Source organism: Pimephales promelas, chromosome 5 (genome assembly GCF_988280905.1).
Source record: "Pimephales promelas chromosome 5, fPimPro1.hap1.1, whole genome shotgun sequence".
NCBI lineage: Eukaryota > Metazoa > Chordata > Actinopteri > Cypriniformes > Leuciscidae > Pimephales > Pimephales promelas.
The window spans coordinates 18,785,198-18,801,712 of NC_142773.1; the positions used below are offsets into that span (position 1 = coordinate 18,785,198).

The 16,515-nt window shown below is 36.5% G+C and overlaps 1 protein-coding gene across 1 annotated transcript in view; it reads right to left on the bottom strand.

The window, feature by feature from the left end:
- Positions 1-268: 268 nt before the first annotated feature.
- Positions 269-16,515, bottom strand: part of gpc1b (glypican 1b) — an 86,122-nt gene continuing 69,875 nt past the window's right edge. Inside the window, exons 4-9 of the mRNA XM_039657588.2 lie at positions 6,826-6,991; positions 5,942-6,072; positions 5,712-5,828; positions 4,802-4,932; positions 4,172-4,347; positions 269-3,126 (exon numbers count right to left, since the gene is read on the bottom strand). Of these exons, the coding sequence (XP_039513522.2) occupies positions 2,918-3,126; positions 4,172-4,347; positions 4,802-4,932; positions 5,712-5,828; positions 5,942-6,072; positions 6,826-6,991 (930 nt within the window). The 3' untranslated portion in view covers positions 269-2,917. The remainder of the gene's footprint in view (positions 3,127-4,171; positions 4,348-4,801; positions 4,933-5,711; positions 5,829-5,941; positions 6,073-6,825; positions 6,992-16,515) is intronic.

Below are 16,515 nucleotides of genomic sequence, written 5' to 3' on the forward strand. Positions count from 1 at the left end.
AAACAGACACATCTTCACTTGTGGTCTCAAGATGTTTGGACCCAAATGTTTATGAATGTACCATGGTATTTATTTACTCAGTTGAACAGTAAACTGATCAAAGCTTTTTTGATTATATAATTCTTTGCACTTATATTTAATGGTTTGATTTATTTTCTAAAATCAGGCCAATTTAACAAAAATATTTTTAGAGAAAGATTCAAAGCACTTGTGTATCATCTCATGTCTGTCTAAGTGTGTGAGTGTGTGAACAAAATAAACACGACAGTTGTTTTCAAAATCTTTTGATCTATATAATTGACACAAGGGTTTTTCTCTTTCTTTTTAAAGAACATACAACAACAATGGACAAATCATTTCTTCAGTCTCTTCAAAATGTTCTACTTTCAACCTTAAACACAAACTCCCCATTATTGTTCATTTAAAAACAAACTAACAAAAAATAATACACTATATACCAGAATGCATTTTTTTTTTTCAATCTCAGCACAATATTAGCAACATTCATCAGTAAGGAGAAAGTGGCAGTGCCACCATTACGCCATTGCACCTACAGGTGGGACTGTTTTCCTGACCTGGAGTCAGATCACTAACTGTCAAAGATTTGACACATGTGCTAAAGACAGTTGAGCATATCACTCTACAGATAGTTAGTGAATTGTGCCATGGCACGGGTCCTTTTCTTCAACCACATCTGATCCAATCGATCAAGAAAACAATCCATAACACTGCCTGTGGGATATTTCTCTGTTATCGACCCCTGGTCATGATGTAGTCATGCGGACGTGGCCGTGTGCGTCATGCATTGTGCAGCATTTCTAACTGTAAGAGTAGGGGCGTTGTTCTCCATCTTAATGACCCGGTCAGATCTGTCCACCACTGTATATAGTGGCTGAAACTGCAGCATTTTTCTCTGCAGTGCTAATGGCAACCTCAATCATCATTCAGGACAGTTACATCACTTCCTGTATCCTCTAGAAACGCAAAGTTCATTAATAGAGCGGAACAAATATGCTCTTCTCAGGTTTGGTCAAAATGCGTCATTCTCTCTTAGGCCTGAAACTCTATGCAAGTACGAGAACGCAAATGTTTCTTTCAAGATTTAATGCGTAGTTCAGACACTGATTGGTTCTTCCAACGCCATTGGCCAATCAGAAGTACTTCCCAATCCACGTAACCATTTATATCATGCCGTAGCCTGTGAACGGCATTCTGCGCGATTATAAAAGCTTCTCCCCAGCACCACCTGTAGAGATCTACCATTTCTTGCAGCAGCCAGTCCTTTTGTTTGGTATTTTGACTAAGCTGAACAAATTATTGTATTAGCTCAGCAGCAGCGTAGCAGATCTACGTCAAAATTAGGCATGTGTATATTCCATGCCCCATGCCACTAAATGCTGGTTGAAATAATCCACTCCGAGAGTTGTCAGGACTAAAATGTAGTAAATAATAAAAGAGAAGCAAACCGTTGATTTACTGTCATGGCGGAGCAACAGTTTGAAGTGAATTCTAGCTGAGCAAGCTACTTAAGGCAAGTAAAACTCTCAACATGTTTAGCTATCGCTATCACTCAAATATCCAAAGGTAACTCTATCGCCCCCTTGAGAACTAAGGTGTGATATCACTACATCGCACGCAAAAACGCACATTAGTATGCATGATGGCATGTTATTCGCATTTACATACTTGCATAGAGTATGGTTCTTGCCTACAACTGACATACTTTCATTGGTAATAGTTAAGCAAACGTTTGCTCAATGTTGCGCAACACAGTTTTTTACATCAACATTGTGTGTGCCATAAACAAATCCAACTTGTCTGCTAAATAATGAAGGGCAGGGAAATATTTGAGACACATACAAAATGTGACTCACTGAACTAATCTGACCTGACATGGATGTACACGAGTAGTTTCGTATTGTGAGTTCTTGCAATGCTTTCTCTGAAGTACACTCACACATAACACACACATCTTTATGATGAGGTTTGAATCAATATCAAATTATCAAATGTCCAGAAACCCCTCCACGTCCCTCTGGTTTCGAGTCTTTCATTCTCCATCTTGTCTTTTTTCCCGCGTGTAAAATCCCTTTCTGAGACGACGGTCATTATTTATCTGTCCCACGGATTAGAGCACATCTTTTCGTAAAATGTGCCCATCTCTTTCTCATTGCTGGTGCATTAACGTTTCATTCCATATATTGCTCTAGTGCCGTTGAGGGTCTTCAAGGATATACTGAAAATGTGACTGTGGTTAGTAGACGTTTATTTACATCCAGAGTAAAATACATGTAGGGTTCTCTTTAGGATGGCCTCCAGAACCCATTTGTGAAGCGGAGTGCGGAAACTGTTACAATAAACGAGAGAGACAGAGAGAGAGAGAGGGAGAGAGAGACAGCTGGTCTTCACAAAACAAGACTCAGTAAAGCTTGTTTTCATGATTAGAAAGCTTTAAAACAAAGGAGAACACGCGGTTCTTTCATTTGCTTTGATCGAGTGTTGAAGGACATTCTCAAGCTTTGAGACGTCTTATCTTTATGGGTCTTCATTAATAAATAAATATAACCTAAAATCATTTTTGAATAAGGAGAAACCTGCATGTTTTGTTTGCTGGGGTGGATTTTCATAGCTATTGTTTTAGATATCACGGAAGCATTCTCAGAGACCTTTTCATCACAGACATAAAGACAAGCAAAAGACCAGCTCTAGGGGTGTCATATATCAAATAAGAGACAGAAAAGTACACAGATCTAAGAATATTATTCCATGGTGTTCTTATTCAAGACAAAAGAAAAGTGATGCATTCGCCGGTTTGCGTTGATGTTTGCATGTTTGTTTTGGCAATGTGACTAACCCCGCCCCTCCATAATCCAACCCAGTCCTGTACTCAGTCCCAGTTGGTGGAAATGCCTGTCAATTATCGCCTAAGCAGGACTGTGACCAATGAGAGAAGGTAGAGGCTGAGGCAAGGAAGGTTCTGGCTGCTTCTTCCATTCACCTCCTTCTTGATCCCTGGCTGATAGGCGTACACTTTGGGTTTGTCCGTGTTTGGGGCATTTAAACGCGGACCACGGGAACATTGATCATCGACACACATTCCACTTCCTGAACCGCTGATATCATCACCTAAAGATGAGAAAACAATGAGCTAAAGTGAGACAGGAATGTTCCACAGGAATGACCAAGCTACATTCCAGGGTTGCAGAGCAACTAACTAAAAGTAGCAACGCTGTTTAAGTTAACTGCATTTTTGGATCCGGAATGTAGACTGTTTTTAAATTAGGACATCATCTTGCGTCCCTCGCCCTCGATCCAACTAACTAGAAATTTTGTGTGAAATGAATTTCAAACTCTGGTGACAGCTAACGTTAGCCTTGTAGACGAAAGAGTGATTTCTCTGTTTGCGCTGTTCCGGATTAGTGGGTGTTACATACAAATGCGCTCTTCGGTTATTTTATGTCTTTTCTCGGTCAAGGGGGCACCAAATTCAAAAATGATTTCACATTTTGACTACATATATGATCCACTTTCAATAAAGATTAATGTTGAAATGGGTGAAATGCTCCTTTAACTAATATTAACCAATTATTGTAAAGTGTTACCAAAAAAAAAAAAAATGACTCAAATCACATTAATGACCAGTTGTCAATCAATTAATATCCCTTATTTTGTAATAAACAAAATAAGTAGTTTTCAGTTCTGTTAAATTAGGATTTTTTTGGAGGTGTATTAACCCTTAAAGACCTAGACCATTTTTGGAGCACCTGCACCGCTTGTTCTTTTCTTTGTTTTTCTAACCCATTATAGCAGTCAGCATCAAGTGCCATATATCATTTTTAACAGGAGAACTTGAAGTTTCAATCTATCTCATTTAAATAATCCAATTTTACATTTAATTTGTCTTAGAATGGATGAATTTACCAGATTTAAGAAAAACGGCAGCATATTTGTAGTGATTTTTTTTTACTCAACTCAAACAAATTCTCCTGAAGTTTGGATTTTTTTTCCTTTAGAAAGCTGTACTTGGATATTTTACATTTCCAGATGTAATTTTGACTACATGCAACAATCCCTAAGCGAGTTATAGGTATTTATTACAACATTATTATAGGCGATTTTCAGTGAAAAGCATTGTTTCAGTGAAAACATTTGTAATAAATACAGTACTTACTAGTGTCCTGGAAGTTCACGTCATTTCCATTGACGGCATATTTCAGTCGGTTGATCATTATCTTGAGCTGCATGATCTGTTTGCGTACAGTCATGTCTGGTTTAGTGATGTCGATCTCCACCTCAGGATTATTGATCTGACTGGCCAACCCGTCTCCCATCACTTCAGGCAAATACCTGACAGAACACGACACATTAAGAAAGCAGCATGAAATCATCAACAGGCAACATCACACACCGACTAAAATCTGAGTGCACATGTTTCCATTGCTGACAATATCTGTGCTCCTCAGCTGCAGATTTTCTACTATAAAACGCTATTAAATAATCGGTAACGCTTCATTTTACAGTACAGTACTTACAGTGTACTTACCTAGAAAGTACTGGCTAATATAAGGTAAGTACATGGAACAGGGGTAGGTTCAGGGTTAGTACTAGTTATTACCCAGTAATTGTAGTTACTAAAATAACCACATAGTATGTACATGGGTAACTGAACTGTAAAAGGAAGCGTTACCAAATAATCTACAGAGAGCCATCTTGTAGTCACTGTATAAGGCAGTACAGCTGTGCAACACAGTGTGTGTTTCTATTAAAACTGAGGTTGATTGAGCTGTCCATGTGCATTTACCTGTCCACATTCATTCCATTCCAACATCTGTCTACATCACTCGGTCCAGACTCACGATCCACACACAGTTTTCTGGGCAAATGGACCCAGTATTGCATCATATCCCTCAGCATTCTGGACACATCGGATAACTGAAAGAAAATGTGATCTCACAAATATGGCATACGGCATCGAAAAAACAATTGTAATTACAAATAATAAAATAATTAACACTTCTGCTATATGCATTTACAAAAAAGCATATTTTTTTGTTTTAGATTATGCTAACATATATATTTTAGCATATTATGGAGCCTGCAGTTCACTGTAATATTAACCCTATAAAACCTGCTGCATCCTCTTTGATACACACATTTTTAAACCCTCTAAATTATCACTATGATCAGACCATTGCAGAAAAACCTGTTGTACGCAATATACTACATGTCTTCTGATTTATAGTTCATACTTTTAGTCAATTTAAATGATTCTTAAAAGGTCCACCTTCAGGTTGTGGTAAACGTCTTTTTACTGTGAAATATTTACTGATTTTTGTAAACGTAAAAAATTACCTTTATATGTTAGTAATATTTCAAGATTAACACTTACTGGATTGAAGCAACTTTGCTTGATTATCCATACATATATTTATAGGCATTTTATGTACGCGCTATTCTGTTAAAGAGTTACATTACAAGCCACTGTATCAGAGTTTTCTCTAATTTTTCAGCTAGAGTTATATCACCATCATTATCATTCTTCTTATTATTTTATCAGGCTTTACAGATAAAAAATAATCATTTTTGAATGAAATGTTTGTGACATTTTGTAAAATCAACAATTTTGTTACTGTGGTGGGCTGCCACTTTATGCACTTTAATCTGGGTTCTGGAGCAAAAACGGCTACAGTACACCATCTAAACACACTCACTAGTTTCTCCAACTGGGCTCCTGGGGTGCTGCTGACTTCTTCTGCAGTGTTTCTCCCTCGCTTGATCTGCTCATCAATGACGGAGCCCTGAGCAGGAGAACCACATGCCTGAAGCACCTGAAAAACAACAAATTATGGCATTGGTTTTGGCACAGGATTCTGGTTAACTTAGGTTCAATATATATGTATGAATTCATGATATATAAAAGTCTGTTAAGTCCAGCACTGACCTTATTGTTGAATGTGTTGCGGTTGTCTTGCATGTAGAGAATAGCTTCAGCAATGCGTTTTGGTAGAGACAGAACCACCGAATCCACACTGTAAGGCCGACTCAGTTTGTCAACCACCTCCAGCATGGCATCTACACACAAACACAGTCTTTATATCATGTTGACATGTAGACAACCAACCAACTACAAGGAAAATCACAATATTATAACATTTGATTTGAAGCAAAAAAAAGTATTTGAAAATCATACAAAAAAACAAAGGTTACAGACTGTGTACTTAATGACTTTAATAAGGGGAATAACTACAATCCCATGAAACATTGCAAATGTCAATCAAATAAAAAAGATTAAATGATTAATTTAAAGGCAGGGTAGGCAATTTGTGATTCGAATTTATGCATTTCAATAGCAACACTATCAACGCCGAAATGATCTGCAGCAGTCAGGTGGTCATAATTATTGCAATGTTATGTGCTTTGAGACATGAGTTAATTTAATGCCATCACTTGTGACTTGCTATTGCTAGCCGTTTCAAAAATTGCCTACCCTACCTTTAAATTTGCTGTATTGAGACCGACTCATTTGCAGTGCTTCATGGGAGAGAGCGTTCCATGCCATTTGGCACATTTTGCTACGATATAATGAGAACTGATGGCTTCAGCAAAAGAATACCATCAACTAACAGTCGTGGAGCTCAACAAAGGTCTGCCTTCAAAAGTTTAAAAGTTAAAATCAATCCCCTTGAAGAAAAACAAAGATGTTGATCCAGGAACATGTTCTACTTGGTGAATCAGGTTCTGTAGCGAGCTACAGACAGTCAATGTGGCGTTACATTACAAAATGAGTGTTTAGGTTGTCATTTGATCTATCTTGGCCCCGCCCACCTGCCAGGTTCCTCCACTCAGTGTCCAGATCCGCTTGATTAGCAAGGCAGCCCTTCATGACATTCTTACAGTAGTTTGAGCATGGCTTGGCAATGGTAACGCCGCTACAGTGAGGACAGTACGTCAGCTTCATGACGGCACGCACACATTCAGTGCTCAGAGACACCTGCATGAGAGAGACAAAGAAATGAAAGAACAGCGGAAGCTTATTTATACTGGCTCGCGTCACTGAAGAAAATGCCCTGAATTGTTTTGTGTCACATATAATAAATAAAATTGATAATTACAATCAACAAATAAGTCTTTGTCAGTTCTTATAGTTTCCCATGAGGTCCAAGGATGTGGGATGATACATTTTTCTATTGCATAATATCATGCTTCACTACAGACGAGGTCAAAGACATCTTTCACAATATTCCCACTTTTTAGCAGAAACCTCCACCCTTCTGATGTCAAAGCACAGGATTTATCCAGGGCCCCTTAGGGAAAAGTAGCGCAACTCAGAAAGGAAAGAAAAACTTGACATTTGCTTGTATAGATATTTAAAAGAATCTAATTTCATGGATATTAAAAGGCAAAACTAGTTTTTGTTCAGGTGTAAATCAGTATGACATTTTGTTTCTGTACATGTAACTGTATTAGTTCTTGCATAAACAGCTCTGCAATGCAACTTTGACACATTTTTACAAAGCTGAATGTCAGCAACTGTATATTGCAATGACTTTGTTCTGAACAATCTTTAATCAAAACCTTCCAAGCGACCAGACGAAACACTTACAATCACATGCGTTCCTTTTATTATCAACTCTGAGTCGTTCAGAAAGTGATGCGAATAAATTTGTATTTCATTGAAATTTATACTTTTAAATTCAAATCGAAACGGACAAGTAACCCCAGATGAGTTAATGCTGAGCTGCAGTTCTGTCATGCAGTATGAGTTCAGCCTGATAAAAGTAGACTCCATGGCCCATTATATTAAACCTGGATGAAAAGTAGATGCTAGGAGACGAGCAACAGTCAATTCTGCTGTGGCTTTGTCGGCGGATGCAAAAATAGACAGTGTAAATGGCAATAGTGTCTAAAATGTAAGTTACTCAAGATTAACTTTTTGTTTGTTGAACTGCAGTAACTGGGAAAGGCGCCACATGGGTAGCAGATTCGCTTCGCTCTAGATATTAATATGCACATACTTCACTTTAAAGTGAAATCCGGCAGCATCAAGGGAGGAAGACATTTTTATCACATGTTGAGATATAAATAACTGGACATAATTCAGACTCCTACACACCTTACACACACATACACACCAACTGAAGATGACTCAAGCACACTCTTTAAAGCTGCAGTCAATAGATTTTCCTCTTTGTCGCCATCTCTGTTTGAAATCTGCAATTTAACGTTGTTCGCGGAATTATCAACTTTACGTGGGTTGTGCCTCGGCATGGCACAGCACGGTTTATTCTAATGTTTTGAGGATATTGTGCAGCTGTCAATCACCGCGCTGTTGTAGATACTTTCATTCCGAATCACAAGCCATGTTTCCATCCACTTGTCAATCGAATTATCTGAAATTCGGTTAAAAAACTCATGCGGATAAAGCTGGTGAAAGTGTGTTTCCATTCAACGGCTTTAAAGCGAATAAAAACCTGTACGTAATGACGTCACATGCTGTTTTGCGATCAAATTGGTATATCGAATTGATTTGAGACATTTTAAGGTGTTTCCATTTATTTTCGCACTGAATCGAACAACATTCAAGCAAACTTTTGCGAACAAAGTTTTGTTAGACAAAACGGATCGCGCCATCTACCAAAAATGATCAATATTTCACAAGTTGAAGGCTAATAATATGTGCCAGCTGATAGCGACATATGAATGGGATAATGTATGCGAGGCGGTTGTTGGTTGTATTCGCTATAGACCATTTCACAAGATGTAAACAACACTGGTCCAGAAGCACTTCCTGTTTCAGTTTTTTAACACTACAAAAAAGCTGGGATAAAATACAACCAACAGAACATTTAAAACTGAATCAAAAAGTTAAACAAACATCTTTAAGGTGTTTTCTTTACATGTGAAATAAAGAAAACAGTTACAAACTGAAACAGGAAGTGTTTCTGGACCAGTGTTGTTTACATCTTGTGAAATGGTCTATAACAACCACCTCGCTATTATCCTGCTTATTACATATAAATCAACCAAATAAATAAATAAATCAATAATTTGACACAAAATATTGACTTAAAAACGAGTTTATTGATTTAAAAACGAGTATTGCTTCTGCTAAAGAAAATAGTCTGTTCCGTCTCTGAACTGCGTCCATGGCAACGGTGTGTTATACTAGCAGCGCCGCAGTCTGTTAACTAGAAATAACAGACCACATTCTACATTAGAACTCAACCAAGCCAAGTAAAAACAAGCAAAACTAACCTAAGAAAACAACGACGCTAAACATTGCTATGATGATGACGATGCACGTATGCCCGACGACAGCGGAGGTGACTGTGGTGTGGAAACGAGCGCTCCATCAGTTCTGGGAGATCGTGGTTCACGGAAACCCTTTGGTTGAAGCATCTTTTTGCTTTGTCCACTTACATCTGTCTTTGTTGACATCCGCCATGTGTGCGCAAATAGACTGGCCGGAAATGAACTCGTCTTCTGACGTGTTGCAAACCATAAAAGGGCATAAAACTTAATCGCAATTCATTATTTATTCGGAAAATAACGTTTCCATCAGCTTTCATCGCATTAACCTTATATCGATCAAGAGAAAATTCGATGAGACCGAACGTATTTCATTTGAGTCGATTTTCATGAAATTTCATCGAATTTTAGGGTTTCCATAAGGCATTTTTCATTCGATATCACTTAATTCGGATAAAAACGTGTCGATGGAAACATGGCTACATATTCTCCTTTTTAGATGTATGACCAACATAAGAATATTCACCAGAAAATGTCACCTGAACAAGTAAGTAATATCCACTTTTTTCTGACCAACTTAGGGGGGGAAAGCATTGCAGTAAATGATATCTAACGATCGCTTATCATATCACGGCAAATCTTGCAAATTATACTTTGTTCTCAAATAGTTAATGTTAACAATGTAGGAAGATAGGAATATAGAGAATAGACAAATTGAGTGAATGCAAGAAGGATGTGTGAAGATGCACAGGAAGCTCCGGGGAGGAGGGAAAGTGAGGACAGGAGAAGAGAGTGTGAGAGAGGGAAAAGATAGAACCAGTTGAGGGAGGATAATATGGCACATTAAATCCTCTGAGCACTTGTGATTCATCAGATCAGAGCAGGATAGAGAGAGTTTGCGGCCCAGTATACGGCTCAGATTCAGTTCAGACACTGGACCCACATTTGGGCTTCAGTCTCGTGGACTTCAGTGGAATACCAGGCTGGACAATCAGCAATCTCAAGATAGTGATTAAAACAAATGTTTCAATTAGCAAATGTGTAATTTGCAAATGTGTTATTTGCTTATTGAATTGGTCTGGGCATCTCATAGCCTCCCAGGAAAAAAAGGTACAAAAGCTGTCACCTTAAAGAAATTATCTCATACTTTACTCACCCTCAAACCAGTGAAATCCTAGGTGTATATGGCTTATGTCTTTCAGCCGAACACATTTGGAGTTATATTAAATGATATCATGGCTCTTCCCAGCGTTGTAATAGCATTAAATATCGTCAGAGTTTTGAAGCTCCAAAATGCACATTCATGCATCATAAAAGTAATCCATGCATATGACGTATGATGTAGGTGTAACGTAAGATAGATAGAGCAAAACAAAACACCGGTCACGATTTAGAAGGCTAAAATAAGATTTTTTTTTTAATATAAATTGAGGATTTCGATATAAGAGAAGAGGAGCTACGCCATACGTCGGGTCAAAGGTTACCATTCCGCCGGAACTCGACTCTCTCGTGAGCGCACGTACGGCCGTTGCTGGAAGCCAGTGATTACGGTTTATAAAGTTTTAATTATGATATAATATTTTATTTATAATATAATTATTTAAATATAATATTTTGCTATATAATAATATCCCTTCGCTTCAGAATGCATTTATTAACCCACTGGAGCCACATGGATTATTTATGATGGATTATGATGGATGGATGTGCTTTTTGGAGCGTCAAAAACTCGGACACTATTCAATGCCATTACAAATTTGGGAAGAGCCAGGATATAATTTGATATAATTTAGATTGTGTTCGACTGAAAGAAGAAAGTCATACACATAGGATGGCTTGAGGGTAAAATATGAGATAAATTTCCTTTTTGGGTGAACGTCTCCTTTAAGGGTGCATATTAGTATCTTTTGAAAGGGTACAGCCCCAGTACATTTTGTCTTTCTGTCAGGATATGACCTTTAGTATTGTTTATGCAAATAATTATTAATGAGCAAAATCATGGCAAAATAAAAAAACAAGGATGAGTTGCTTAAGGCACACACATTAAATACTGCAACACTGTTATGTAACTCCACATCTGCTGTAATTCAGGCAATGAGTGCGATTTGATCAATATGTCATGATGCATAACTGTCAATATAATGAGAATGTACATTTTCGATGAGCTCGTTCATATAATCATATTTCAAGGATATATAAGCTTACCTCACTTTTGTGACAATACTTCCAGCATTCCTCCTTCACCTTTATTTATTTTTTTTTTACCTTCTATATTTACTATTACTAAATTCTTTATCTATTATGTTTTTGGGTTTAGTTCAAGTGGAGATCTAAGTCCTTGAGCAGAGTCTCATATTTAATAAGCTTATTTAATGTGTAAGTAAAGTATTGTAGCGTGACCGTATATGAAATGTTAGTCTCAATTAGACTGAACTGGAACACATGAGAATAACTGAATCATTTATGTGGAACTGTCTGGAGGAACCAAATTCGCAGAAATGAGTCATACTTTCCAAACACTACTAATTTGTGCCCAGAGATTCTGAACATTGAACGAGTTTAAGATTTTAAACCACTGAAACTTGCAGAATGATTTAAAAAATGACCGCAGATGGAGGAAAGAATGGTGCGAGACAAGCTCATCCCTCATGTATAGATCAGTGCGAGTTAAATATGCATGTCTCTCAAAACTAAGCACTGACAGAATCTCGAGGCCTGTAATTTACTTGCCATCTAGTAGGGGTGTAATGATACCCTCATGTCATGATTCGATACATATCACGAAACTGAACTCACGATACGATGTTATTGCGATACTCCAAGACATAAAAGGTTAACAAAATGTACTGTTGATTAAAATGCTAAATTTGATATTACATTGTAGGTGTAAATAAAAAGGCTTGGACTTAATGCTAGAAACCCAATGCACATGACGATGGTGACACCAGAATAAAAAAAAATTCATGATTCTGAAGCTGAAAATACAGAATTATTTTAGACGAATATGCTTGCACTCTGTGAACATATATTTAAGATAATGTATAGGCCACTTTTTACTGGCAACATAAGACATTTGGCATTAACAGGACCCACACATATTTCCCCATTGCATTATTATACATAATATTTAACGTTATATATAGTAGTTTAATGTAGACTGAAACTAAAACTCTGAAAACTTTTTTCTCACACAATCATTTTTATTTTGGGTGAACTATGCACAATATACAGTAGGGTGACCATATTTTGATTACCAAAAACCAGGAAAACTCGGCCCAGCAAACACATGGGCCAACTCAAATGATACTCGAAGTTTACTCAAATATACCTTATTAATTTCAATACATTTAAAGTAGGTTATGCCTCCTCTGTATGGATAGAAAATTGTTATATTGTTATATGAAAACAGGACAGGTCCTGGGAAAACAGGACAGTTGGTCACCCTAATATACAGTATATAGTCACTACCCACAATACATAGGCTATTGAGGCATTTTTGTATTGCGATATATTGTTACACCCCTACCATCTAGCTTCTGCATCCTAATGAGAACTCCATGGCACATATACCAGAATGTTTGGCACCAAAATCCCAAAATAAAGGGCTTAAAATAATTAGCGGTTTAGCTAATGCTACGATTGCTAGAGGTTAATGTCGGCAACAGTATCTAATGTAATCCTTTTATCTGTTCCCATCTTATCGCCTCACGTTATTAATTTCAGCTTTGAATCAGACACCCCAGTGAGCAGATTACACACGTATCACTGATTCCTGATAATTAGAAGGAACTGCTGGAATAATGTGTCAGGGAATACATACCAAACAGACCACAGTGAATCTGATCAAGAGCTTTGGAGTAACAAAACACAAACCAACTGAAATATGCTTGGAACATTTTTTTTTGGACAGAAATTAAACATTGTTGGACCAAACCAAAAGTAGTTCAGAGTAGAACAGACTAAATTAGACTTAATTAAGCTTAAATGGGCTACTGTCATATCTGTTTATCTAAAGTGGTTGAGGAAGTATGCTGTTTGCATGGAAAAAAACCCAGACATCGCACGACATTGTATGTGCTTTAAACAGGTTTAAACAGGGTTGTTGGTCTGGACAAATGTAGTATTGTTAATATTAGTATTTTACTTCAGTTTTTTTTTTAAAGAAGTCTATTATGCTTATCAAGGCTGCGCTTATTTGATAAAAAAAATACAATAAAACAATAATATTGTAAAAATATATGACAATATAAAAAATACTATTTTTGTACATTTTAAAATACAGTTTATTCCTGTGATGGCAAAACTAAACTTCAGCTACTTGATCCTTCAAGAAATCAGAGAGAGAAAGAGAGAGAAAGAGAGACAATTATCCCTTAACAATGTGCCTTTTTACAGTCAAGATATTAAGAAAAGGCTGTGTGAAATCTGTCACATTAAACATTAATATGAGTTGTGAATGGAGTTTCACATTTAATTTATACTTGAGATCATCACCTTGTCTGTTTCAAAAAATGTGATCTTTATCGGTATCTACAAGGACAAAAATCCAGTCAGATAAAGTTAGAGTGCCACTGAGCTATTTCACAACACTGGGTGACAATTTCACAGAAGATAACTTGTTCTCTTGAGAGATCAGGCTATGGTTAAAAATATCGCTGGAGCTTATTGCTCTCATTGCCCTTTTTGTGAACAATCCATAGATATATTTTGCTTTGGGGAAATTAGTCAAATCCACATGAAGCAGAAGAACAGATTCAGAGATACACATATTAGTTATGGTAATAAAAAGTGTACAAGGTAATAATACTTGTTTTCAGAGAATATATTGTGTGGGGTGCAAAAGTCTGAGATCACATTGAAAATCGGGTTGTTATTTTTAAACTGGAACATACATGAAAACTGTAACATGCAATAAAGAAATATTTATTATTCTGCAGTTTTTACACTACTCTAATCAAATACCCAAATTAGTGACATTAATGATGTGAAATAGCTAATGTTTTACAAAAGATAAACTCAATTTAAGATACACTATACTGTTTGGGGTCTGTAAGATTTTTAATACATGAAATCTCTAATGCTCACCATGGCTGCCTTACAGTATTTGATGAAAAATATAGTAAAAACTGTAATATTGTGACAAATTATTAAAATGTATAATTGTTTTTCATTTGAATATATTTTAAAATGTAACTTATTCCATTGATAGCAAATCTTTTCAGCATCATTACTCCAGTCTTCAGTGTCACATGATCCTTCAGAAATCATTCTAATATGCCGATTTGATGCTCAAGAAACATTCCTTATTGTTATCAATGTTGGTTTCCATTATTCTACTTAATATTTTCTGAAAGTTAATAGATGAATAGATAAATAGAAAGCAGTTTTTTGTAAAAGAAAATAAAAATAAAAATATTTTGTAACATTATAAATGTCTTTACTGTAACTTTTGATCGTTTTAATGAGCATTTGCTGAATAAAAATATACTGTACATTTGAATGTGTTGACCCCAAACTTTTGACTAGTGCTGTATTATCTGAAAATAATGCAATTATCTACTGCAATTTCTCAAATACAGTTGATCTTATTTAATGATATTTAATGAATGCGTATGTTTTTTTGTTTTGTTTTTTCAATTAGTAATGTTAACACATATCTGACATCGAGACATTCTCTCAAATAACGTTCTGCATTCAATGGACCCTAAAAGCCAAAACAATTGAACCATGATGCCTTGTTTCCACATTCCCAGCTGTGATGGATCTGCGTTGGAAAGCAGAAGGCCTTATCCTGTGAGGTCCACTGTGTTTGTCTGCTCTAGATTTTTTGCCTGGGCTCATCCTATTCCACAAAGCCCTGTTTTTCCAGAGGATTCATGCTATTTATTCAACTACAGCTGTATAATCAATTCCACAGATATCTTATTTGCAAAATATTGCTGTTTGATTACCATATTCAAAAGCTACAGTTAGGCCTATTCACATCAACATAAAATGGCATTCGCAACCCTTTTTACTTGTGCAATGTTATACACTTACATGGAGTACTACAATAATACAATGGAATATATTAGGGTTAGTATCATTGTCTATTTCAGAATACCATAACATTACTGTACCGTGATACAGTACTACCAGAGCATGTTTTCCGCAAGGTTTAATATTATACTGTAATGTACTTCAAAGAATACCATGCATGGTATCACCACCAAAACACATTTATATTGGATTTTTATGTACCACTGTTTTTTTAAAGAAGGCCTATTGTCTTGATTTTGTTTTTAGGGTCTACTAGAAGGATTTCTTGCTTGAATGTTCAAAAAACACATTATTTTTCACGTTTTTCATAATTGCAGCACCTCTCATCCCAGTCTGCCAGTAACTTTCTGTTTAGTTTCAGTCTCTATGAAGCTCCTCCTTCCATAAAAAGCGCAATGCGCTCTGATTGGTCGGCTGGATCAGTGTGTTTGGGATTGTTTAACTGCTTCACAGAAATTTCAACACACTACTAACACAACTCAACCAGGCCTCGGCAGTTTTTTTGCGTATACATTATTGAACAAATTATTTAAATGAGGGATATTGTGTTGTACATTCACTGATGAAAATGAAAGAGTACAGTGGAGGCGTTTCAGAGAGTTCAGAAACAGTGCTTACTGATATAGAGAATAAATCCCTTCGGAGTGACTTTGCAGATCTTTTTCGTGCTTAAAATGTAAAATTTTGAGCATTGAAAAAAAAAAAACATAATTGGTCTTCTTTCAAGAGTTTTCACCTCTGTTTGATTTATTAATTCATTAACATATGCTAAAGGTTCTTGCCGATGATTCCCCATCATTGTCTGTTTTAAAAGGCTCTACTAGTGCTTGTGTTCTTAAATGGCAAGTCTAAGTGGTCTGGGTCTAGATGTGCTCTTTTTTATAGATGACCTTCTCTTAAGTAATTAGAAAGAAATATTGCTGCGCTCCTCCCAGTGTTCGGCGACTGGACTACTTCTGAAGACACGGGGAGCACATGCCGTCCTTAATAAAAATGAATAAACCACAGGAATGACTAAGGAGGAAAGAAGGGAAGACCAGCTGTGCTCATCGCTCTTTTATTCTTTCATTTCCTTCCTTCATTTCAGGCTAATACTCCCCTAATACTTCTTCTTTCCTCTAAAACTCTTTCTTGTTCTCGTATATTCAAACTGAATGACCCCAAACAATGTATAAGTTTGTGTATTGGAAGAATGAAAAAAATATTTGAAATCATTCATAATGAGAA